Here is a 27,229-nt window from a genome sequence, read left to right as displayed (position 1 = left end):
GAACATAGCTGTCCAAGTCTTACTGAAGTTTCAAAAGTTTACCACCGACTCATAACATTCCCACAACCATTCCCAACAGGATTCACAACCACTGACTCTAGCCCAGCAAGATTCTCCTCAACATATATCTCCGTCATGTATGGGCTGCTTTGAACTCTCCTCAAGCTCAGTCTCCCAGCAGAAGCCCACAAATCTCTACTCTCCACTCATAAAAATAATCCTGATGGTTAAATCAGAGCCAATTAGGGTAAAAGTAAAAACAGGTCCGCATTTCAGAATTTCCATGGTAGTTTTAGCTTAATTCTTCTTTAAAGAATTGATTGGTCTTTTGCAGCCTTGTACATGAGCAGCTTGGGGAAAGGACAGATGAAGAATATTTTTGATTTTCAAGGTATCATATAAATGGCAATGTTATGTGTTTTTGAAGGCAAGGACACACGGGAATGGTAACTAGTATTCAAACATGTGTTGAATACCACTGGATGGCACTATATACGTGTCCGGTGCCTTTGTGCATTGTTGTGCCACCAAGATCTGTAAGCCAACAAGCAGCATCCATGACAATGCACCAAGTGATCAGGTTCCTGATAAAACCGCTACATGGTGCACAAAGTCATCGCTCTGAAAGATAGAATTTGAAAGTCATCGTATCAGATGTTCCAAAATTAACCAACCATGAACCAACTTCTGTTGAAGTTAAGAAAACATTTTGACTGCTCAATCCTAAGAAGAAACAAACCTCATCTGCTTGGATGTTCAATATTATACAGAAGTGTAAACTCAAATACTTCCAAAAAAATTATTCATTTGTAATGTAATATAACCTTTTCATAATTGCAATGAGTCTTTCCAATTATTACAGCTTTGTAACCACGCTTTGATTAGTTTTTTGCAAATTGCTCCAATATTTACCTGAAATGCTTTAGAGAAGTCCAACAGTCTGTGCTCCTTAAATCATACAGTGGTGAAATCTAGCACCACCTAGTGGTCTCAACAAGAAATGAAACAAAACTTGCTCCATTTAAATCTCAAGCATTGATTCAAGTTGGAACTTGAACTTTCACCATTCACCCATGAGGACAACTTGAGAAAATGGCTCTGTGACTCAATTACTCCCATATTCCCAACAGCTGAAAGCCTCTGTAGTAGCGGGAGATGTAGCTGTGTGCGTTCGATTCCCTACATTTTCAAGGAAAATTAGCCCAATGAGTTGGTGATAACAATACAATTGTCAACCTGCAGGTTTTGAATGTAATCAGTAGTTCAAAGCCTGCACAAGCCTCTGAAAAGCGTGCCATCTTTACCACAGGAAATGTTTGCTGGTTTGTATTTTCAGTTCATCTTGCTACATTTTATCTTAAGCACTGGCTTTTTTTGCTGCATTAGCATTCTAGTTGCTCTCTAGTACCAAAACATTCATTTGTTCTTAGCTGTTGTAATACATGGGCATTCTTTTCTGGGTTACAGCCATGATGAATGCTTTGGATATGAAAGACAAATAGTCATAAAGTAATTGAGGTATCATCATCATTTTCTGTACAAAGTAGCTATCACCCAAACAAAAGATATAGAGCTTCACCAGCTGGCAGGAGTCTCTCAATACCACAAATAGCACTAAAATAGGTATATCATCCAATCTAGCAGTACACAAAAGAAAAAACGTAGCCTCAATTAACGTTGATAGCGTTTTGGATCACAAAAAAAGCACCACAACAGTTAGTGACTCAGTTAGTTTAAAAAAAACTTTTTTTTAATGCAAACACAGACCAAAATCTAATAGCAGATAACATGGCCCTGGAATGGAAGCTTCAGTTACTGATTGATGTCCCACCTCCATTTGCAATTTCCATGCAACTTTGGTATCTAGCCTGAAATTGTAATCCTCAGAATGTATGGGTAGGTCCCTTGCTGTGTGCGCAACGCACTGATGAACACATTTAACTTTGCTCTCCCTCTCAACAGTAGTAAATCTGTTCTTCAGTTGCAGCCAGTTATAGTTCAGTCAGCAAATTGCCTCCTGATTTTAATTTCAGAAACTGCAAACCTAGCTAGCAAAACTGCAAACCCTGCCTTTATTCTCAGTTAATGTCCATTTGAATTTCATGCCTATATTCTTTGCTTCAATCATAAAACTCTCAGGAGGAAGGTTTACCTAACCTGTCAATCTGTCGCTTATGCTACATGTCTTTTCAAAATCTTCTGATCAAAGGAAGATTATACAAGAGACACCCAACTTAGAGATTGAGTAAACAATTATACATAATGGTCTATTTTTGGAAACCAACATCTGCAGTTCCTCGTGTCTACACAATGGCCAATTCAATTCATTATAACACGTATAATATAAGCCAATGATATGACAGTATTCATATGCTCGTTGCCTGAACCAAATTTCACATCATACATGGCAAACAATGATGTGCGCATGAGGCACATGTAATTTTTCACGTCCTTCACTGTGAAATTTGCGATCAACATCTATAATGAATACCCAGATGGTTTGGGGAGGAAATCAAAACCCAAGGATTTATTCCTGAACAGCAAGAATAACATTTATAAAATAAGAGATGTCTTGCAATAATAAAGCAATCTGTTTTCAATGCTTATCTTCATATGTGTTTTATTTAAATATTTGAAAATATATCTTTGCACATGAATTTTTGCATTTTCCTTATTCAGCAAGAATTTGTGAAATTTCCTTCAAATTAAAGAAAAATGAGCCGCAATATTCAAGTGATGCTCAACAAAACCAGCTAGCTCTAAAATTACAAAAACAGGAAACAGGAGTTCAGAAATATTTAAAACAGTGATCCATCTATTAATGCTACTGTTTTTAAACATGCAAAGTTCAAAATAAAATGTAGTAAAATAAACTGCAGGCAGCCCGTGAAAGTCAGTAAGACCATATCACTAGGCCTCCATATTGACTAATTCTGAACACAAGTAAAAATCTGATACAAATCACATCATGCAGATTGTATGGAAATTGTCCGATCTAGTATGCTACATAACTGGTATCAGGTTGGACTGATAAATAGAATGCAAAATATGTTGGAAAAGCACATAATCTCCCTGGATTCTTCAAACTTTCATTCACAAATATATTGCTTATATAAAATATTAGCAGGCAAATCAAGCAGTGGTCTATATGGCCCATTGTGCTTGGGACTTCATTCAGTAAGATCATGGTTCTACATCCACTCCACTGACACATTTTATCCACACATTGAGGTTGAGGTTTTAAATTTAATCAGTAGTTCAATATTCATAGCCTAAAGAAATAGTGGATTCCAAAGATTTACAAGTCTTTGAGTGAAATAGTTTATTTTCATCTCAAAACCCAATAGTTGACCCCCCTTATTGTGAGCTCATGACCCATAATTCTAGATTCTTCCCCTTAAGAACGAGGTGTGTTACTAACCTATCCTGCCAAGAATGTTGTGCTTCAATGAGACACTTTTTTAAAACCTAAATTACAGAAAACAGACTCATTCAAATCAATATACACTCAGAGAACGTTGGCATCCCAGGAATAAAACTAAAGGATCATTGATTCACCACTCCATGCATCCACACCCCTCCCCCCATCCCTCCATGTCCTTCCTTAAGCAAGGAGAGAAATACTATGTGTTCAACTTAGCTATGGGCTCATCAATGTCCTATACAGTGAATCAAAATTTCAGGCACCATCTGTGGAAGGAATGGAGGTGACGTTTCAGATCGGAACCGTACTTCAGATTGACTGTGGTAGGGAGTAGAAAGTTGTAAAAGAGATGGGTGCAGGACAAAGCCTTGCAATTGATAAGTGTATACAGGTGGTTGGCAGATGGGTGGCCAAAGGATAGAGTTGAAAAGGAGACAAAAGTGTATCAGATAAGGAGAGAAGAGAAGTAAAGCCAGAGAGGGGGATATAGGTGGAAGGGAACCATGGGGGTGGAAAAAGGGGGGGGGGGGGGGTTAGTGGAAGGACTGGGTGCAAACCCAGGTGGATGGGGGTGAGGGGGCATAGGTAAGAGAGAAGTAAAAGGGTGTGTTACTTAAAAAAATGAGAATTCAATGTTCATACTGCTGGGTTGTAAGTTACCCAAGTGGATTATGAGATGCTGATGCTCCAGTTCGCATATGGGCTCACTCTGGCCCAGGATAGAGAACTCGGTATGGGAATGGCATGTTGCCCCACTTCCCCCCCCCCTCTGTCCTGGTGCGGACCCATTTCTCCCACCATCCTGCCCCCTTCCACCCACCCTCCGCTCCCTTTCATCTATATTCCACCCATCTGCCAATCAAACCCCCTGAACGTATATTAATCTATTTATTGCCAGGCTTTGTCCCACTTCCACCTCTTTGAAGAAGGGTCCCGACCCAAAATGTCATCTACCCATTCCAACCACAGATGCTGCCTGACCCGCAAAGTTACTTGAGCATTTTGTGTTTTACGCAAGATTCCAGCAACCGCAGTTCCTTGTGTTTCATTATTCTTATATTCCTAGCATCTTGCCATAAAGATTCCCAATTACTTGATGTATTTGCAAAATAATTTTCTTTGAAATTATTTTAAACCCTATAACCCAAATAAAGATAAATATTAATTTGCAAAAATAAATTCTGCTTTACCATTCTTTATATGATAATAGATTTTCGTACAAAATCTATTTTCCCATTCTCCTTACTTTGCAGACACCTCACAGCATAATTTCACACTGAGATTTATAATGTCAGCAGACTCAAATACATAGTTGAAGACATATTCTTTTGAAGGCGTTTCCTTCTTCTATGACAGCAAGTGTAAAATGAAATCTATATTAAAACTACTCATGACAAGCAGAAAGATCAATAAAAGAATTGAGCCCCAGCCAGATGAATGACAACCTGCTCTCTGCATAAAACAAATTGTGCCACCTGGCACATTGTCAAAATGTCTAATACTTTTAAGAAAAATAAAACCTCCCATGCCTAGAAACAGAAGTGTTTCTACTGAAATTCAAATTTAATTTATAAGGCATAATTATCAACAAAATAAGTGAAGGAATAATTTGTAATTAAATGATCATTCACCACTTTTATCATTGATTTCAGAAAGTGTACATAATAAAGATTTAAGCTTTTCCATACAACAATATTTCACATTCTTACCTGAATTTTTCCCAGAGAATCCATTTGTAAGCTGTATAACAGTAAAACTGAGCAGACCCAAGACAGCACAGGCACTCGCAATTGGGCCACAGCAAAGGAGATGAACAAGTGCAACATTATTACAGCCAGGCCTTTATAGCCTACTGTAATAAAACAGGCCAACATCCCATATATCATCAGGAACCATGTCCTAAACTGAGCAGAAAGAATCCTTGTATTATCATAATGACAATATTACAAAACAATAACATGCCCGTATTCCTCCATATACACTTATTTCATTCTTTGGTGTAAACAAGTTTTATTTTAATAATGCTCAAGGATAGTAACAATACTACTGTAATAATCAAATTTGTTTTTATAGAATTAAGTTAGAGGCTATTAGGGGTTATGGAGTGAAGGCAGAATGGGTTTAGGAGGGAGAGATAGCCATGATTGAATGGCGGAGTAGATTTGATGGGCCGAATGGCCTAATTCTGCTCCTATCACAGGTGAAAATAAAGATATGAACTGTCAGTTTACGTAAAACAACATGAATTATATAATATTATATTGGCTGAAAATGTATGTATGCTATTTCCCATACCTTTTTAAATACGTAGCGTATCTTCATTGCTACTAACAGCAAATATCACAGAACCTATTTCCTTTGAGCTTAGACTTTTCCAACCTTTATAATCTGAAATAGTACACTAAAATTCACTGAATATTTACTGTTAGAAGACAGCATACCTGCCAATAAAATCAATGCATAAAGCTGGAAAAAATAATTCAATAAATCAAAATGCTGCACAGTAAATATCACTTTACTAATGACAATTCCAGCTCAAATACAAACCTTTGGAAAGATGGCATTAGTCACTTGTGATATGATTACGTGACCAAGGAGAGTCCAGAGCAACAACTTCTTTACCCACTCTGTCCAAAAACTCCATTCAAAGTCTGTTGGGTCCTGAAAAGTATTACAAGGATTAGTACCCTAAAACACGTTAATCATCATCGGCGGTCACTCAAAACGAGTATGACTGTCCTCTCTATGGAGATTTCTTGTGCGTGACTTTATTTAACGAGGGGAACTGGTGCACAGACAGCCACCACATGGTCCTTGACAGATTTGGGTCAGGATCCAGTGGCATGGAGTCCAAGACGACCGGGGACCCTTTTCTGCTGCAGCCTTCATCCGCCTTCCCAGCCGTTGTGACGCTCCACTAAAGTCAGCCATCGTCCTCCTCCTGTTCCTCCTGGTCTTGTTTGGATTGTTCTTTGTCAGGGACCTCCCACTCGACCTTATCGCCATGGGTGGCCCTACCAGGAGCATGGCTCCAGACGGCATCACTCTCAGGATCTCAGGACCACACATGCTTCTCCACCACGACAAGGTGACAATCCACGAAAATACATTAATATAAGTGCAACAACCAAGTGGATTGGTTTATTTGCCAGAATAGCAAAAAGAAACACATGGTCAATGCCATAAAACAAGGCAGATTCTGTTTCCACCCATATTTCCTGGATTAGGATAATAATTTTATAGAAACCAACCAACTCCACACTTTAGAACAAAAGTGGCTTTGGGGGTTTTACATAGTTCACTTTTGTCAGTGTAGCTTAAGGAAGAATCAGAATAGTTTTCGCATAGACTAGACGACATAATTGGAGTTAACTGGAGATCAAATTACCTTCTTAAAACTCCAAATGAAGAATCCCTTTTCAAATCCAAATTCAGCATCAAGGTCTTTCTCATAAACTGTTAGAAATGAAAAATGTGTTAATAATGCAATCCGTGAAAACTCCAGGCTGAAGTTTTAATTTTTTTGTTATAGTCAGTGTATCTGAAATGCACAGACAAAAAGTAGGTACGAATGCTCGCTCATCTGAAAGGTTTTTGATCACTATATCAATGCATGACCTACTTCTTGGTAACATGCAGATCAAACAAGCGACAAATACAGCATTTGGAATGAAAGGAACAGCTCAGCAAGTGAAGTACAGCATTCCCATTTATGAAGGGAAAAAAATGAAAAATAATCTTCAGAGCTATCAAATGGAGTTCTTTTTTTTCTGCAGTTGCCAGTACAGTAACATGGGCTGATAAGGAACTTGGACCTCAGAATTATGAAATATTTTCCACAAATATTATTTGAAACAAAGATTAAATCATTGAATGGAAACTTCAGTAAATATCTGAAAAACAGTAATGGACAAGGTAGAGTAACATGAAGAACATGCTCCACCATTCATGATCATGACTGATCCTTTCAAGGAAATAGTTCCAACAATAAATCACTGGCCTTATTGTTAAATGCCTTTGGATGCTAAAAGATGGTACCTCATTTACTCTAATATCTCAGTGATGCTGATAGCTTTACTGATGTTCTATCACAAAATCCATGCTAATCACACTAAGGTATTGATCATTTTAATATAAAAATAGAAACAATATACACAGACATAAGCAATAGTGTTTTCAATGGCCCATAGTCCAGCCTGGTATGAGCAAATGAAATAATTGGTTAACAGAAGGCACTGTTCTCTATAATTATCACATTAATGAATGAATCATAAAACAGTTTATCATTTTACAATTGGGAACTGTGTTTTATCCTATAATTAAAAAGATTAATTTTACATCAATCAACAGAAAAATTAGATCAATTTTACTTTTTTAAACAAATTTTTGTAGAACAATAGAATTTCAGAGATGTATTTTGGGCTAGCACCATTTCTCTTTAATATATAACTACGTGCTGGGAATAAGGTTGGTTGGCTTAAATGTCTCTGTAGATTTCCACTTGTGAATCGCAAGACATTTTTGCACTTGCAGATATGCAGTCTGATATTATGAACTCATATGTATCACTTAAAAATATTTATTAATGTAAGAATTTAACAGATACTATAACCTCAAATTTAACTAAAGTTTTGATTCAAACCTAATACATCAGCTTATCTTTATTCAATATACTTTCACCATGGATAATACGGTCTTGTAGAACTTAAACTCTGACAGTCTGTTTATCAAATAACAATTCCTGGTCACTGCTGCTGATTGCACTAAGCAATTTGGTTAAACGTTTCTGTTTACTGTACTAAATTAAAAATCTCAAGATACATTAAACTAAACTCAGCATGTGTGTCTTTCCAAAACTACTTTAACAAATGCACCACAAAACACTTTTCCTACATCTTTCTCTTGGCGTCGTTGGAAATTAACTCCGGTGAAACTGATGTGGTGCCCAAACATCTTAATCACTCTTCCCTTTTGGTATAAATTTTGATTTTATTCACATTCAGTCTCTATTCAGGAACCCAAGCATTCAGAGAATGGCTTTGGCCAAACTGCTAAATTTGCATCAAATTTGCCCATCATTGCTTTTTTGCCTTCTGAAAGGTGCACTTGCGGAAAGTTTAAAAAAAAATACCATCTGCTAATGCAGGATGAAACCTATAATCATTAACTCCTATGTTTATTATCAATGTTTTTCCACAGTACATATTCAACTGCAGATGTTGCTCCTAAAATAAATAACTTGTCTGAATTAACCTAAAATGGCTTTAGTGGGGCATTAAGTAAAAGGTGCAATTATTATGTATAGATAAATTGTCCACAGGTGATATACAAATGAAGACATCAACACATCAAAATCACAACAAAAATGTTAGTAGGTAAAATACAGATGGTCAGAGTGCAAAATATGTGAAGAAATCTTTGACATCACATCATCAATTTACAGTACATGATGATGCAAATATTAGCAGACTGGCAGTTCTCAAAATAGCTATTCCAACAGAGAACATGAAACACAGAGCAGTACAGCACAGGAACAGGTCCTCTAGTCTAGCCCAAATTTCCGTGCCAAGCTAAACTAACTTCTGCTCGCATATGGTCCATATCCTTCCATATCCTACATATCCAATAGCCTATCTAAAAGCATCTCAAATGCCACTATCATATTTGCCACTACCACCGCCCCTGGCAGCGTTCTCTGGGCACTCACTACCATCTGCACAAAGAAAACCTGCCCTAAACATCTCCTTTATATTGTGTCTCTCTCACCTTAAAACTATGCCCTCTTGTCTTTGACATTTCCACCCTCGGAAAAAGGTTCTGACAGTCTACCCTGTCTATCATTTCTATCAGGTCTCCCCTCAGCATCTGACATTCCATAGAAAGCAATCTATGTTTGTCCAAATGCACCATTTGATTTTTACAAAATTTCCCGTGCCCTCGAATATTAATGATCCTTACAATTACAACTTTTGTACATTATTATGTCGATCCAACTCAGATCTCTTGTAGAAAGGATACATAGACCACTTCACTTATGCCACACTATAAATCATTTAGTAATACAATCATCATCATTGTTGAAAACATTAGCGACGCAGTGGTGCTGGTTTCTGACGGTCACGGTGACGGATGCAAACAAGTGGGTTGAATAGTGCTTTAAAAGGCTTTGTGGATTTATTATTTAGAAAAGGGTGTTTTTTTTAAATGTTTAAAGACCTCCAATGCAAAAATCAACCTTCCACCATCATCCTCTGTTTCTTTCCACAAAGACAATTCTCTATTCAGTTTCAACCTTCCAATGGCTACATGTGGAATCTTATCAAATGCCTTGTTGAAGTACATTTCAACAACGTTATGGCTTTGCGCTCATCAATCTTTTTGGTTACATCTTCAAAAAGCAAAATCAAATTCGTAAGACACAATCTCCCACGTACAAAACCATGCTGACTATCCAAATGCATATATAGCTTATCCCTCAGAATCCTCTCCAGTAACTTGCCCACAACAGATGTTGGGCTCACCGACCTATAGTTTCAAGGCTTTTCCTTGTAGCCCTTCTTAAATAGAGGCACAACAATAGTCATCCACCAGTCTTCCAGCACCTCACCAATGTCTAATGATGATTCATACATCTCAGCCAGGGCTCCTGCAATTTCTTCTTTAGCTTCCCATTGTGTCCTCAGATAAATCCAGAAGATTTCTCTACCTTCATACGCCTTCCAAAACTCCTCGACCGTAATACAGACTGTCTTCAAGACATCTCCATTAACCATTCTAACTTCCCCAGCCTTCATGTCTTTCTCCATGGTACAAACAGAGGAGAAATAATCATTGACAACGTAGCCCATCTCCTGTGGCTCCCCTCAGAGATGACTGCTTTGTATTCTGAGAGCCCCTATTATCTCTCTAGTTACACTCTTTCCCTTAATGTACTTGAAAAATCTCTTAAAAGTGTGCACACTATCTGCCAGAGTTATCTCCATTTAGTAATACAATCATCTTTTTGCCCTCCTGATTTCCTTCTTAAATATGGTCCCCAAATCCTGAATTCCTCCAGGGATACATCTGATCCCACCTCTCTATACCTGCCACTTTCATTTTCCTGGAGCCTCAATTTCTCTCATCATCCAAGCTTCCTTAAGGGCCTGTCCCACTGTACGAGGTAATTCAAGAGTTATCCCGTGTTTCCCCTGATTCGAACTCAGAGAATGTCCGTAGCGGGTCCGTAGGAGTTCGTGGATGTTTCGTAGCGACTCGTACGAGTAAAAAGTAACAATTTTTTTCATCACAAGTATTTTTATACTCATGGACATTTTTCACAGTGTTGAAAAAACTTCACGTGTTTACCGGATTTCCCGAGTACCTACCGTTACTCGTACGAGCCGCTACGAGACATTCTCCAAGTTCAAATCAGGGGGAAAACTCGGGAGAACTCTTGAATTACCTCGTACGGTGGGACTGGCCCTTTAACCTTCTTACCCTGCCTTGCCCTTCACTCCAACAGGAACGTGCAAGCCCTGAACCCATCATCGCACTTTTATAAGCATCCCACTTTCCGGACATTCCTTTTCCCGCAAACAACCTACTCCAATCGACTTTAGCAAGTCCCTGTCTAATATTACCAAAGTTGTCCTTGGCCCAATTGAGAATTATAATTTGTGAGTCTGCCCTTTTCTTAACCATAACTATTTTAAAGCTAATAGAACTGTGGTCGCCAGTCCCGAAAGGCTCGTCCACTAACCGCTTTATCCGCTTGCCCTTCCCAATTTCCTAAGAGTAGGTCAACCTTTGCCCTCTCCCTTGTAGAGCCATCTGTACATTGCCTAAGGAAACTTTCCTCACTCTTCTTTGAGAGAGTGCCAGGGAAGTGGGGTTTCTGTGTCTTTTGCAAAGTGAAATAGAAAGGGTTTTCTCCAAATGCTTTTGACAAACTAACAAGGATAAATTTACCCAAAAGTATTGAAATATATACAATTAAATCACAAGACTCTCAAGTTAAACAAGCCAAATACGCAGCTGATTTGTAGGTGACTTGCAACGGAATCAACAGATGTCAAAGAAACTAAATATTGGGCCCTCTTCACCATCCACAGAAAATACAGGTGTTTCCATTAATCCAATCTCATATAATTCAAACTAAGCTTTTACAATTTTATAACTCTAGAGATAGTTTACTGTATACACACAGGTGCTCAGCCACCTGCTTAGTGAACAGGTTTAGAAAATAATCTGCCGGAAAGGTCTTTTTACAGCAAAATTTGACCTTCAATTAGTCAATGGAAATTTTAAGAAGATAACATGATTTTAACCAAAAGTTGCAGTGCTGAAATAATCTTTTGAAAAGCCAAGTACGAGAGAATATCCGCAGCTCTCTGCCATTGGATTGTATTCTGATTGACAGTTTATATCATGACATTATTGAGAATCTCTAACAGTGAGAAAGCATCTTTAGGATACTTTTAAAATGGTTCCTTACAAATTCATTGAAATGTTATCCTAGACCCTTGTAAGAAATCCAAAAAATAAGATTTAACAATTTCCTACTCTCTGATTCTAAATGAATGTATTAAGCAGTAATTGGTTATAAATATGAAATTCTGTTTACTATTGTGCTAAAAATGAGTAATCAATCCTGTGTGTGTCTATTCTCCACAGGCGCTGCAACACATTTCAGATTTTCAGCATCAGCAGTATTTTACATCTGTAATCATTTACAGATAATTTTTTAATATTAACACCAGCAACGTTATCCTACGTAAATAATTGCTAGTTTTTTGACGTATTAAAACTTTAAATAACCTCTTATATTTCATGTATGTTCAAAGCAGTAATACTTTATTACCTCGTGTTTAAGAAGGAACTGCAGATGCTGGAAAATCGAAGGTAGACAAAAGTGCTGGAGAAACTCAGTGGGTGAGGCAGCATCTATGGAGCAAAGGAAATAGGCAACGTTGTAGAAGGGTTTCAGCCCGAAACGTTGCCTATTTCCTTCCTTCCATAGATGCTGCCTCACCCGCTGAGTTTCTCCAGCACTTTTGTCTACCATACTTTATTACCTCTGTGGCTTACCAATCAATATGTATGCATAACTAAAGAATCACTTTCAAAGTACGTAATGTGCTAATCAAATTTCTCATTTGCAACCAGGACTGATGTGAAACCTTTTATGGTTCATATTAATCTTTTGTCCAGGAGTTATAGAATACTGTGTAGTGGAAGAATGGTTCTACTCGTAAATATGAGCAGTGGAAGAGAAGGAGTAAATGATAAAGTAGGATTTTTGTTTAAATGTTGTTCTTTCTAAGACCAGAAATAAAGATATAAAGCAGATCAGTGTTTCACAGCAAATTCAAAACAATAACTCACTACTAAATGCAGCATTTCCAAATCATTCCAGCTCTAACGCTTCTATTCAGATGGATTATATTTCATTTCACACGAAAATATTTAACGAACATTTCAAGTAATCAATCCCCCTATGAATGATGCATGACAAGATATTGATCCTGATAAAAAATTATAGTGAAATAATGGCCTGGATTTTGCCGCTGGTCAATACACTTGCATTTGGCCTGACACTTCATGAGCCTTTATGCTTGATGTTCCTTTCAGTCATTTTTATTCATTATTTCCGATTTGGATCACTGACAAGAAGAGCATTTATTGCCCATTTGTAACCGGTCTTTGAAAGAGTGGTGGTGAGCAATTGAACAACTTTTGAACAGCTGCAATCCCAGGAGTTTTCAGGATTTATACCCAGCAAAAATAAAGTTACAGCAACATATTTCCAAATCAGGATGATGTGTAATAGTGTACACTTGCTGCAGGATGTAGTGTTTTTATATGCCTTCTATACTTGTTCTTTGTGGCGGTTAAGTGCCAAGTGTTAGAGTAGCCTCAATGATAATTGCACAGCATAGGTGGTACACAGTACACCCATGATAGGCATGGTAAAAGTAAATGATTAGGGCAATGAATCACTCAAAGTTTAGTTTAGTTTAGTTACAGTGTGGAAACAGGCCCTTCGGCCCACCGGGTCCGTGCCGACCAGCAATCCACATACACTAGCACTATCTTACACACTAGGAACAATTTACGATCTTTACCGAAGCCAATTAACCTACAAACTTGTATGTCTTTGGAGTGTGGGAGGAAACCGGAACACCCAGAGAAAACCCACAGAGAGACCGTACAAACGGCGTACAGACTGCACCTGTAGTCAGGATTGAACCCAGGTCTCTGGCGCTGGAAGGCAGCAACTCCATCGGTGCACCACCATGTTGCACTTAAATCGCCTGCTTTGTGTGGAGGGCATTCCATCACATTCATAAAAAGGCACGTCATGGACATGATGGAATACCCTCCAGGATGTGTGATGAAGTGAGTTTCTGGCATATCGACTAGAGACGCTGGAATCTGAAGCAAAAATCAAACTGCTGGAGGAACTCAGTGGATCAGGCAGCATCTGTGAAGGGAAGGGGGGAGGAACTATCAACATTTCATGTCGACATCCTGCATCAGGAGTGGATCATCCCAATACATCGAAAGTTCCTTTCCCCATACACCCATAGATGACCCTCCACCCACTGAGTTCATCCAGCAATTTTGTTGCTCTAGCTTCTGACCTATCCTTATAATCTGCCTGGTGAGTTTCAGATGTATGATAATCCTTTTCCTCAACCCCAGATGAGGATGAAGGAGGACTCTACCATAGTAATGCTATTGAATGTCATGGGTAGGCGAGTGACCAAAATCCACATTATTTCCCTTTGTGCAAGTTATGACCAACCATTGCCTCTTGTTGCCCATTGAACAATTTTATCAGACCTCTGATTTCAAAGGAAGACACAATAGAAAATAACACAACACTGATGCATCTGTGACCAGAATTACAGTGTAATCGATCGTATCGTTTAAACGTGAATTGCAGAATTCTGAATAAACATCCAATTGGGGAAGTGACTTGGAATTGTTAATTCAAAATCAAATCAAGTACAGAAAGCAAAATCAATAGAGAAATAAGATAACTGGTTTAAGGGAGAAAATGAAATGTTTTTTTTCTTAAATCACCGACAATAACTAAAATCTGAACGAAAAAGAGTACACGTTGTTATTGTTAAATTATAGTGCCCAAGGCTCTTTGGTAGTAGTTAAGATTTTCCTTGTCATTAAAAAGGAAAATCCCTAAATGAGATTCCAGCATTCTTCAGCTTCTAGAAAAGCGTGCCAAATCAGACATCAATTTCAGACTCCTGCAATTAACTACGCATTTGCAATTGTTGAAAGTCTATGTTGAAAGTATTAATTGTGTTAGCCTCACCATTAGACCAAAGCAGCCAAAGGAAAATTGCAAATGCCCAGTGGAATTAATTATAAAAAAAGAGATGTGCTTAACCGAGGCATGTCAATTAAGTTCTATTTTCTGTTACTGAAATGCAATCAGCTAATTAATTCAGTACCGAAGGAGGACTTGTTGGTCCCCCATAGAGTGATCCCATCTGTCTGATTCCACTGCTCTTTCCCCATAATCGTGTTTTGTTAGGTACTTGCTCTCCTTCAAGTACGAAACAATTTCAATTTGAAGCTTCTGAACAATTCTGCTTTCACCTCTATTACATGAACACTGCACCCTTCCTTGGACTATCGCACCTAAAGTGTTGTGTTCTCACCATTGACGTGCAAAGTTTCAACAAAACTACCTACTTTTGTACTCTAAGGTTACAAACCACTCTAACATGCCCTAACACTTTAAAGATTTATGCCTGTGTGATAATCTCTGGATTAGAATTGAACCATATGCAAAAGGTAAATAACATGAGTGAGGTAAATGTCTGGCTTAAAGCATGTGGTGGTAGATATGGGTTCCAGCTCATCAGCCACCTCTCTGAACTTCCTGTGGGAATCAGAAGCGTCTCATGACCATCCGTCTGGTGCTTGCCAACGACCAGATGGCAACAGTTGCGAGTGCCTATGCCCCTACTTTCAACTCTGAACAGGAAGTAAAAGAGACCTTCTACGCCTGCTTGGACGAGACACTGTCCAGAATCCCCAGGCAGGATAAGATTATTCTCCTAGGAGACTTCAACGCCAGGGTCGGCTGGGACGAACACCTCTGGAAGGGTACTATCGGAAAGGAAGGCATCGGGAACATCAACTCCAATAGAGTTCTGCTTCTCAGCAAATGTGCTCAGCACGACCTCACCATCACTACCAATAGACAATAGACAATTGGTGCAGGAGTAGGCCATTCAACCCTTCTAGCCAGCACCACCATTCAATGTAATCATGGCTGATCATCCCCAATCAGTACCCCGTTCCTGCCTTTTCCCCATATCCCCTGACTCCACTATCTTTAAGAGCCCTATCCAGCTCTCTCTAGAAAGTATCCAAAGAACCGACCTCCACCACCCTCTGAGGCAGAGTATTCCACACTCACTACTCTCTGTGAGAAAAAGTGTTTCCTTGTCTCTGTTCTAAATGGCTAACCCCTTATTCTTAAACTGTGGCCCCTGGTTCTGGACTCCCCCAACATCGGGAACATGTTTCCTGCCTCTAGCATGTCCAAACCCTTAACAATCTTATATGTTTCAATAAGATCCTCTCTCATTCTTCTAAACTCCAGAGTGTACAAGCCCAGCCGCTCCATTCTCTCAGCATTACAGTCCCGCCATCCCGGGAATTAACCTTGTAAACCTACGCTGCACTCCCTCAATAGCAAGAATGTCCTTCCTCAAATTAGGGGACCAAAACTGCACACAATACTCCAGGTGTGTTCTCACTAGGGCTCTGTACAACTGCAGAAGGACCTATTTGCTCCTATACTTGACTCCTTGTGTTATAAAGACCAATATGCCATTCGCTTTCTTCACTGCCTGCTGTACCTGCATGCTTACTTTCATAGACTGATGAACAAGGACCCCTAGGTCCCGTTGTACTTCCCCTTTTTCCAACTTGACGCCATTTAGATAATAATCTGCCTTCCTGTTTTTGCTACCAAAGTGGATAACATACTCTTTCACCAGAAAAACAAACTTAAGGCATCTTGGAGACACCCACGCTACAAACAATGGCATCTCATTGACTATGTCATTGTACGAGGCCCCTGATCGATGCTGATGACTGCTGGACAGATCATCACCTCATCCGCTCCATGATGTCCTTCAAACTCAAGAGGAAGAGGAGGATTCAAAAGAAGCAGATCCGGCCAAGACTGAACCTTGAAAGTCTGGAGAAAACTGCCACCCAGCAGCAACTTCAGGCTTCCCTTGGGGAAAGCCTCCAACAGGAATATTCTGAGGACATTGAAGAGCACTAGAACTGGTTCAAATCCACCATCCTTGATACCTGCGAAACCATCCTCGGGTGCAAATCCAGATAACACCAGGACTGGTTTGACGAGAACAACACAGAGATAGATCAGCTCATCTCCAAAAAAAGGAAAGCTTTTCGTGCCTGGCAAAACGATGTAACCTGCAAGGCCAAAAGAGCGGCTCACTCCAGAGCCAAGGCGGACGTCCAGAGCCGGGTGAGGGAACTTAAGAACTCTTGGTGGACAGAAAAGGCACTGGAAATCCAGAGACTGGCAGACTGAGGTGACAGCAGAGCTTCTTCAGCGCTACTAAGGCCGTCTATGGTCCAAGCTACCGCGGCTTAAACCCACGGCGCCCAAAAGACGGGCAAGAACTGCTGAAGGACAATGAGTCCATTAACGCCCGATGGAAAGAGCTCTTCCAGGAACTCCTCAACCGTGACAGCACAACTGAACCAGACATTACCCACCGCATCCCACAGAGTCCCATCAGAGAAAATATGGAAGAACCTCCCACTATGACAGAGGTTCAAGATGCCATCAAGAGCCTTAAGAACAAGGCCAACAAGGCCACCGGTCCAGGTGGGATCACAGCTGAGATGTTAAAGGAAGGTGGACCGGAGCTGCTGTATCACATCCACGCCCTGCTCCTCAAGGTCTGGGAAAATAAAGAACTTCCCTCAGAACTCAGGGTAGTGACTGAGGGTAGGGGAAAGGAAAGGGAGGGAGAGGTGAGGGAGGGCTTGGGGAGGGAAGGAGGAGAGGGGAAGAAGAGGTAGCATGAAGAGGAGGGGGCGGGAGTGAGGGGGCGGCAGTGCGGGGGGGATGAGAGGAAATGAGCCTCACTTGCGCAGTTGGGGGCTATGGGTGAGTGGCGGAATATTGCGTTGGGGAATGGGTTGCGTTGGGGGACCAGGCCTCCAGTGTGACAGGGACCCAACTAGTCCCACTTAGTCTAGTCAAGCAGTAAATTTCCGGACAAGAGACCTAACAAATCTCTTGTTCGCAAATCTGTGTCTCTCCCAAATCTAGTTGAGCTATCTGTTATAATGAAGACGAAGAAACATAAGCTCCCATGCACTATTCCTCATACAAATTCACCCTAACAGTGTAGAGATTTACTGCCTCATTGTGATGTCTCACTCTAGTATTCCATACACTTGTTGCAGTAAGACCTCTTGCAAGGAGACAAGCCTATTATCATACAAACACAATTTGAACTTCTGCAAAATAATAACCGAAAAAGAATGAACAGAGAGCCACCTCAGTTAGATATGAAAAATGGAAATATGTTCCTGTAAGCTATGACTTACAATCCTTGCCAGTCATGGAGGATGAAGAATCATCTCCTTCATGGCCTAATGAAGCGCAACATCCTTTGATACATTACTCTGAAATGTGGTGAGAACCAGAAAAGCGAGTCTAGTTGGCTACATGCCGGAGCTGGGATTATAAAAAGTAAATTCTTATCTGGCAGAATTTCAAGCTCATGAGTTACAACTCATTAATTCAGGAACCAAAAGCACAATTTGCTGATGCTAAAGCCCTAGAAAATATTTTAAAAACAGGTGAATATAGTTGAACCAGTTCTGATCTGTACAGACGCTAATTATGTCAAGAATGCAGTGGAAAGGGATCTCCACACCTAGTCGACTAATGGAAGGAAAACACACAAAGGAAAACCACTTCCATGTTTGTCCACGTGAAAAGCGATTCATGAGTTAATGAATCGGTCATTAGTGCAGGTGTTACACATCCCAGAACATACATCAGGCCACCTACACTGCTGCGGTAATAAATTACCCGATGAACAGACAAAACAAGCTGTTGGGATGGACCTTACTACAGTATAGAAGGGCAGGGGTTATGATAAAAAAATAAGCAAAAGGTAAAAAATAGCCAAGATGCTGTTTTGAGGATACTCCTTGATACTGCTAAACCCAGCCCGAAAGGATTTCCAACAGTACAAATATGAGGCTGATGGTAAGTATGTTTAGATAAGCTACCCTACAGAAGATAAGAAACAGTCTCTATTGAGGATAACAGCGGACAACGCGCCACACTACACAGCTTCAATTATTCTAATTTAGCTGTCATTCGGTATTATTACAGTACAACTGTGATTACACAATTATACAATAGACAATAGACAATAGGTGCGGGAGTAGGCCATTCGGCCCTGCGAGCCATTCAATGTGATCATGGCTGATCATCCCCAATCAGTACCCCGTTCTTGCCTTCTCCCCATATCCCCTGACTCTGCTATCTTTAAGAGCCCTATCTAGCTCTCTTTTGAAAGTATCCAGAGAACCGGCCTCCACCGCCCTTTGAGGCAGACTCACAACTCTCTGTGTGAAAAAGTGTTTCCTCATCTACGTTCTAAATGGCTTACCCCTTATTCTTAAACTGTGGCCCCTGGTTCTGGACTCCCCCAACATTGGGAACCTGTTTCCTGCCTCTAGCGTGTCCAAACCCTTAATAATCTCATATGTTTCAATAAGAATCCCTCTCATCCTAAATTACAGGATATACAAGCCCAGCAGCTCCATTCTCTCAGCATATGACAGTCCCGCCATCCCGGGAATTAACCTTGTAAACCTACGCTGCACTCCCTCAATAGCAAGAATGTCCTTCCTCAAATTAGGGGACCAAAACTGCACACAATACTCCAGGTGCGGTCTCACCAGGGCCCTGTACAATTGCAGAAGGACCTCTTTGCTCCTATACTCAACTCCTCTTGTTATGAAAGCCAACATGTCATTCGCTTTTTTCACTGCCTGCTGCACCTGCATGCTTACTTTCATTCGCTGATGAACAAGGACCACCAGATCCCGTTGTACTTCCCGTTTTCCCAACTTGACACCATTTAGTTAATAATCTGCCTTCCGGTTTTTGCTACCAAAGTGGATAAGGTTCAAAGGTTCAAAGGTTGGTTTATTGTCACATACACCTAGATGTAGTGAAATTCCTTTTGCCAGTGCAGCACATAAAAAAGAATACAAACATAACAACAATAAATAGCTTTAACATAAAAACATCCCCCCACAATGGTTCCCATTATCGGGGAAGGCACAAAGTCCAGTCCCATCCCCAATGTCCACCCATAGTCGGCCTATTGAGGCCTCCACAGTTGCCTCTACGGAGGCGCGATGTTCCAGGCCGTCCTCGCCGGGTGATGATGTTCCAGCGTCGGGAGAGTCCTCTCAGCGGCTTGGGAACCCTGGAACGGCCGCCTCCCTAATCGAGACCGTGGCTTTCGGAGCCGACAAGGCCGCGCCGAATGGAGCTCAACTGGCGATCTCGTCGCGAGATCCCAGGCTCCCGATGTAAAGTTTCAGCGCCGCCGCCCGCAGCTCCGCGATGTTTTTAACGCCGGTCCCAGCTCACCGGAGTTCCAGCACGGCGACCCAGGCAAGGCACCGCCCACCCCGCAATGGCGCTCCAGCGCTGCACCGCCGTCCTCACACCCGCATGTCCGCCGATGCCGGTGTCGCCGCCGCCGATGCCGATGCCGCCGATGCCGAGGCTCCGGGCGGTCCCCTCGCTCCTCGGACCCGCAGCTCCGCAGCCGCCGCCGCCGCCGATGCTCCGGGCGGTCCCCTCAGGAAATACCGTTCCAGGCCCGCTGGTAGGCCGCGAGGACGGGTCGAAAGTGCAGCCCGGAGAAAAGCTGCATCTCCGACCAGGTAGGGACCCTGAAAATTAGTTTCCCCCTTCCCCCCCCCCTCCTCCCCACACATAAAAAAAGCTAGAACTCCTTAAAAACAAAACACTAAACTAACTAAAAATAATAAAAGAAAAAAGAAATGAAAAACAGACAGCTGCAGGCTAGGCAGCCATACCCCCTACAGGTCGACCCCTCACATTTACCCACAATAAACTGCATCTGAACACTCACCCAACCTGTCCAAGTCACCCTGCATTCTCAAAGCATCCTCCTCACACTTCACACTGCCACCCAGCTTTGTGTCATCTGCAAATTTGCTATTGTTACTTTGAATCTCTTCATCTAAATCATTGATGTATATTGTAAATAGCTGTGGTTCCAGCACCGAGCCTTGTGGTACTCCACTAGTCACTGCCTGCCATTCTGAAAGGGACCCGTTAATCCCTACTCTTTGTTTCCTGTCTGACAACCAATTTTCTATCCATGTCAGCACTCTACCCCCAATACCATGTACCCTAATTTTGCCCACTAATCTCCTATGTGGGACCTTATCAAATGCTTTTTTAAAGTCCAGGTACACTACCTCCACTGGCTCTCCCTTGCCCATTTTCCTAGTTACATCCTCAAAAAATTCCAGAAGATTAGTCAAGCATGATTTCCCCTTCGTAAATCCATGCTGACTTGGACCGATCCTGTTACTGCTATCCAAATGTGCCGTTATTTCACTTTTATGATTGACTCCAGCATCTTCCCCACCACCGATGTCAGGCTAACTGGTCTATAATTCAGTTTTCTCTCTTCCGCCTTTCTTAAAAAGTGGGATAACATTAGCTACCCTCCAATCCACAGGATCTAATCCTGAATCTATAAAACATTGGAAAATCACAGTTAAATCACTAAGAAAACTTTCCACATGTTCTTTACTACTACCAGTAAATGCGTGTTGTATCTCCATTACATCACACAAAAGGCAAAAAACATGATGGTACAGCCATTTCTTATCCCTACATATAAATGGTTAGTAGTTCATAGATCACATGGCATTTGCCCAACAAATATAGCTGCCAAATGTAATGCAACAAATCCCTTGGTATGCCTGAAACTGAAGGAAATGGATTGGCCTCTTCCCAAGAAGCATCCTGATCGATTTGAACCACTAGTCAACCTGAAGGAAGTAGATCAATTTGTCCAGATAGCTGGAGAGAATGATGGAAATAATTTACTCAGCATGGATGTAACATTAAACCTTCCATTTGTTCCATGGGTAGAGTATTAATGTACAGCATGGTGTTGGTGCTGTATTTGTTCACCAGCCTGTGAAAATAACCAATGTGATAAAAGCAAACCATTTCAGTCAGTGATACTGTAATAAGACTAGTACTGCCTACAGTTATGCTTCAACTAATGCACAAGGAAATGCAATGTATTATTAGATCGTCTTTAAACATTTAATGACAGGGAAAATGGTTGAGGGAGGTGGAGAATTAGAAATTAAACATAAAGAACGTAGAAGGAAAAAAGAGGAGACACAAGGATTTTACTTTGTGATCTTGAGTAAAATACAAAGTGCTGTAATAATACAGCGGGTCAGGCAGCATTTATGGAGGGCATGTACAAGCGCCGTTTTGAGTCGGGACCCTTCTTCAGATTGATTGTAGTTAGGGGAGGTGGGAGGGGATGAGAAAGCTGGAAAAAACGTGGGGGCAGGACAAAGCCTGGCAAATGGTAAGTGGAAATAGATAATGGGGGGGGGGGGGGGGTGATTGGCAGATGGACGGACAACGGTTAGAGATGAAAAAGAGACAAAAGGCTGTAAGTTATGGAAAAAAGAGAAGGAATAAATACTGGCCCATTCATTAAAAGGGTTTCTTTAAAAAAAATAATGATGGAAAAGAGCTGACAAATGAACCAGTCCTGAAATAAACACTGACAAACATTAAATCAGCCAATAAGAAAAAAAAGTAAAACTTCAATGCGTTCCAGAACGAAATTGCAGAGTGCATTCATAGCCTGCCCTCTAGTGTTACATTTCAAAGATTGTACCCTATGCATTTTGTCATTTATATGTGGATAGAAGAGTAACACATTGCAGATCCATATATTCAACCAGGAATAAAAATGGCTGCATATGAATACAGTTTAAAAATTATATATGTGTAGGAAAGAACTGCAGATGCTGGTTTAAATCGAAGGTAGACACAAAATGCTGGAGTAACTCAGCGGGACAGGCAGCATCTCTGGAGAGAAGGAATGGGTGGCGATTCGGGTCGAGACCCTTCTTCAGACTTATATATACTGGCATCAAATTTAAGACACAACTAAGCATTAACTATTTTATATTTGCACAACTGAAGTAAATTGAATGACAAATCAATTCCCTTTCATACATGAAATGGTGATCTACTTGGGAAACATGGTAATTAATGGATTTGAAATGATAAATGGTAAGAACTATTTCATTAGGGTGTTGGGGTTTATCTTGAACAAGGAACACAGTCTTACATTGAGGGATGTATCAGAAAGTTCATGAAGGGAAGAAGAACTCTTCAGAAAGCCATTAGGCCTGATTCAATTGAAAATCACAACTTTTTGTTGAGCAGCAGTGGTGTAAAGGTTCCCACAACAAGGCAGACCTTCCTGCATATGTCTTTTGTATAAATTAGTCTTCTGAAATGAATCAAAAAAACATTACTTGGGTTCCCATTGGCCATTGAGGGATCAAATAAATATGGGTTGGTTTTAAGACTCATATTCCTACATCACTACGCCAGAAACCCAGTTTCGATCCCAATATCAGGTGCTGCCTGTGTGGGGATTGCACATTCTCCCTGTGATGATGTGGGTTTCCTCCGGGTGCTCTAGTTTCCTCGCACAAATGTGTGGGTTTGTAGGTTAACATAGTCTCCGTAAATTGCCCCTTTTGTGTTGAGAGTGGATGCAAAAGTGGGATAACAAGAACTAGTGTGAACGGGTGATCGATAGTTGGCGTGAACTCACAGGGCCAAAGAGCCTGTTTCCATGCTGGATCTTTCAATCAATCCATTCGTCAATCAAAAACCTGGTCACAGTTCTCATGACCTTGAAGCTATCTTCTAATGTCTCTACATAATTCATTTGTTCACTGGAATCCTTCAGGAAATGGAATCTACTATAGACAAAAAATGCAGCAATTAACAAAAACAATCTGCTTAGTTTAATTATCAATGCCAAAACTTGCTTCAGTGGATGCCTCGTGAATATATCTTATCACTATCTTGTTTCTCTTCACCTTGAATTCTTCTGCAGTGATAAGTTGAAATACTTTCTCAACTGCACGGGCTTTTCAACATTTGTGTATCAATTCTACCAGCTTGGAAATTGTACCTGCATCCTTGCTAGCTCACTCATTTAAATCCTTTGCATTGTGTAAGAACACTCCTGGCATTGATTCACATCCGACACTCCAGTTAGCACAATTTCAAGAACAGTTATCTCATTGCATGCATGATTTGCACGGTTTTCATATTGATTAATATTTCCACTCCAACTGCGGACGCGATCATTCTGGAGCATTTCAATTTCATTTTACTATTTAGCTTTGGTGTTTGGAATAAGTCTATTGCTGTAGTGATGCCATGGTGATTATCTTATTATTATGTCACATTAGACTCAGAATTAATTAATTCGTTATAATTAATTAGTTATAAAATATTTACTTGCCCACATAAATGCGAGAATTCCCTCCGCATTAGTAGTAAATGGTATGGCAAGTAAAATCCCTTGTTTCCCCCCCTGTTCAGAGTAAAGTCAACTTTAACTAATGCAGCGTATTTAGCTATCACTTGATAGACACAACATGCTTTTGTTTAAAGGACTGGAAACACGAGTCAGCAGCATGAAAAGGAACACCTCTAAAGAATGCTACGCTTTCCTTAATGTCTTGGCTGTTTGGCTAATTGGCTGGTTTTTGAATGTACAACATTTTCTGGTGTTATTTCAAATTCCCAGACTTTGAATTCAACCTCTTGTCTTTTCTGCAATGATTCGAAGCATATTTCGGACCTACAGATAGAATATTTAATGGAGAAACGGAACCTGACCTATATGCATAAGGATGCCCAATGTCTGCAACTTTAACTAATGCAGCGTATTTAGCTATCACATGATAGACACAACATGCTGGAGTAACTCAGGCAGCATCCCTGGAGAGAAGGAATGGGTGCTGTTTTGGGTCGAGACCCTTCTTCAGACTTCGATTTAAACCAGCAACTGCAGTTCTTTCCTACACATAGCTATCACATGGTTTGTCAACTCCCCCTCGGGTAGAGGGAGCGCGTCCTTACTTCTGGAGACTTTGAACACCTCGTAGAAGGAGTACAAGTGGAATCCAACGGTGACGGCGAGGTAGAAGGCGAGTTCGCAGGTCGGCAGGGCAGCGCTCCGCAGTCGCCCAGTTGCCCCGCTGCAGCTCATGGTGCGAGAGACGCCGGCGCTGCAAAGCGAGCGAGCGAGCGCGCGCTCACGTTAGCGGCGAGCCCTGGAGCGCGCGGGGGCTCCGCCGGTCTCACCTGCAGCCCGCGCCGCTTTTTCTCTACCCCGAGCCCGCTCCACGGTTCCTCCCCGCTGCCCCAATGTGAGCGTTTAGCAAGCGGACAATGTTTCTTTCCGAAACTTGAGCACGGCTGCACCATTGCAAACCGACTGTTGCAGCCGATATTAGGTTCTGGAGGGAAACTCGATGCGTCCCTCGACAGTTCTCATGCTTTGCATGAACTTGTTCTAAATCTGAACATTTCACTATATTAATTGAATTATCTAACGCAATGATCTGTCATATCAACTTAATATATGATGGAACTGTGAATCACAAATTGATGCAAAAATAATATTTTATTTTATAGTCATTCCGTTTTCATTTAAGCTAAATATTCCGAACCTATGGCGGTAATTTTTTTTTTTTTATCATTGTTGGAGAAAATCAGCGGGTGAGGCAGCATCTATGGAGCGACGGAATAGGTGACCTTCTTCGCTCCATAGATGCTGCCTCACCAGCTGAGTTTCTCCAGCATTGTTGTCTACCTTCGATTTTTCCAACATCTGCAGTTCTTTCTTAAACGTGTTATCATTGGTAGTCTGAGGAAGAGTCCCGACCCAAAACGCCACCAGAGGACGTTCTTCAGAGATGCTGTCTGACCCGCCGAGTCGCCCCAGCTCTTTGTGTTTCTTTTTGTACAAAGTCTAGAGCCGCCTGGGCCGTTCTCTAACATTCTCCAACCACTTCCGGGGTTGCGTGCTGTGGATAATAAACCATTCGGCGTAATTACACCAAACTAACATCAATTTGTAGAGATGTATAGTTCAACGTGGAATTCAGAAATGACTGTACGGGGTTTGCACCTCCACCAGGGCAATCTTCAGTGAACAATTCATCTTTGCTCACATGCCCTAAACTCGCGATGACGTGCACTAAATGAAATGTAGCGTGAGCAATTGAACTGAATCTCAGCGACAGGATACAATGTATGTACATTAAAGCGTTCAGAGTTTGGACAAATTTCAACCCACAGTTGCCTAGGACGTATTCCTACTGTAAAATATCCGGATAAATGTATGCTTAGAAATTAATTTTAAATGATATGTTATACCATAAACATTACATTACACCCTCTCCTCCCCCTACCCAAAAGCCCTAACATTCAAACTAATTTTGAAAATAATTAAAAGTATATTGATTTCGCAATGCTAACGATATTTCAGCTTTTACATTAATCGCACGTATATGTTCGTGTCTTTTTCGCCAACATTCACGATGTTAAGTGAAACATTTGCCTTTAACTTTCCGGTCGAGAGTAATTTATTTCTTCAACCCATCACCTCACTCCCACCCACATTGCAGACTTAAAGCTTCTTGCAATTGTCCATTGAGCCAGAACTTGTCTCGCAGTAATCCTGAACTGCTACTATATTTGTGAAACTGCACCTCATCTTCCATTCAATATTGTATTTCACAACTCCGCCCTCTCTGCTTGTATCGGAACCAACCAGTTCTGCCATGGACCAACCATTTGAAATACTGACTCCGTTTTTCTCTCTCCATTAGCATGCCCTGACCTGCTTGGTATTCCGCCCTGCTTTAAATTTCAGAGCTTTTAAATTCCTCGCATTGTGTTTCTTCCTTCATCCCAAAGCTTTAATATTTCTTCATTCGTGTTGTTTCTCTCTCAAAAGCCCCCCAATAACCCAATAACCCAACAACCACGATGTCTATGCCGAACATAATGCCAAGACCAACAAATCTCCCAATAAATGATCCATATCCCTCCATTCCCTGCATATCCATATGTCTATCTAAAAGTCTTAAATGCTACTATTGTATCTGCCCCCACCAACACCTCGGGCAGTGCGTTTTAGGCACACACCGCCCTCCGTGAAAATAATTGTGTGTTGCACATCTCCTTTGAACTTATCCCTCTCAACCCCTCTCAACTTAAAGCTGTGCCCTCTAGTGTTTGATATTCCCATCCTGGGAAAAAGCTTCTGATTGTCTACCCTATTATGTCTCTCATAATTTTATATACTTCTCTCAGGTCTCCCCTCAACCTCAGACTGTCCAGAGAAAACAATTCAAGTCTGACCAACTCCCCCACGCTCTCTGCAACTTAAAGCTAACCCTCTTCTCCTTTTACCTATTTCTGATGAATGGGAAATAAACACAAAAAGCTGGAGTGACTCAGCGGATCAGGCAGCATCTCTGGAGAAAAGAAATAGGTGACGCTTCAGGTCAAGACCCTTCTTCGGACAGGGAAAAGAGAAATTAGAGATATAGAAAGTGATATAGAGAGATATAGAA

At 40.9% G+C, this 27,229-nt stretch overlaps 1 protein-coding gene across 3 annotated transcripts in view; it reads right to left on the bottom strand.

The window, feature by feature from the left end:
• hhat (hedgehog acyltransferase) overlaps positions 1-25,076 on the bottom strand; it is a 183,076-nt gene extending 158,000 nt beyond the window's left edge. Inside the window, exons 1-4 of one of the 3 annotated variants that reach the window (XR_004412871.1) lie at positions 24,723-25,076; positions 6,813-6,880; positions 5,972-6,085; positions 5,134-5,328 (exon numbers count right to left, since the gene is read on the bottom strand). Coding sequence is in view for 2 of the 3 variants with exons in the window: in XM_033025615.1 (XP_032881506.1) it covers positions 5,134-5,328; positions 5,972-6,085; positions 6,813-6,880; positions 24,723-24,852 (507 nt within the window). In the remaining variant the exon portion in view is untranslated. Of the gene's footprint in view, positions 1-5,133; positions 5,329-5,971; positions 6,086-6,812; positions 6,881-24,722 lie in introns of those variants that run through there. The other 2 variants (XM_033025615.1, XM_033025616.1) reach the window with 2 other exon arrangements.
• Positions 25,077-27,229: the final 2,153 nt, after the last annotated feature.

This window comes from Amblyraja radiata, chromosome 8 (genome assembly GCF_010909765.2).
Source record: "Amblyraja radiata isolate CabotCenter1 chromosome 8, sAmbRad1.1.pri, whole genome shotgun sequence".
Taxonomy (NCBI): Eukaryota; Metazoa; Chordata; class Chondrichthyes; order Rajiformes; family Rajidae; genus Amblyraja; species Amblyraja radiata.
This window is presented reverse-complemented; position numbering and strand designations above follow the sequence as displayed.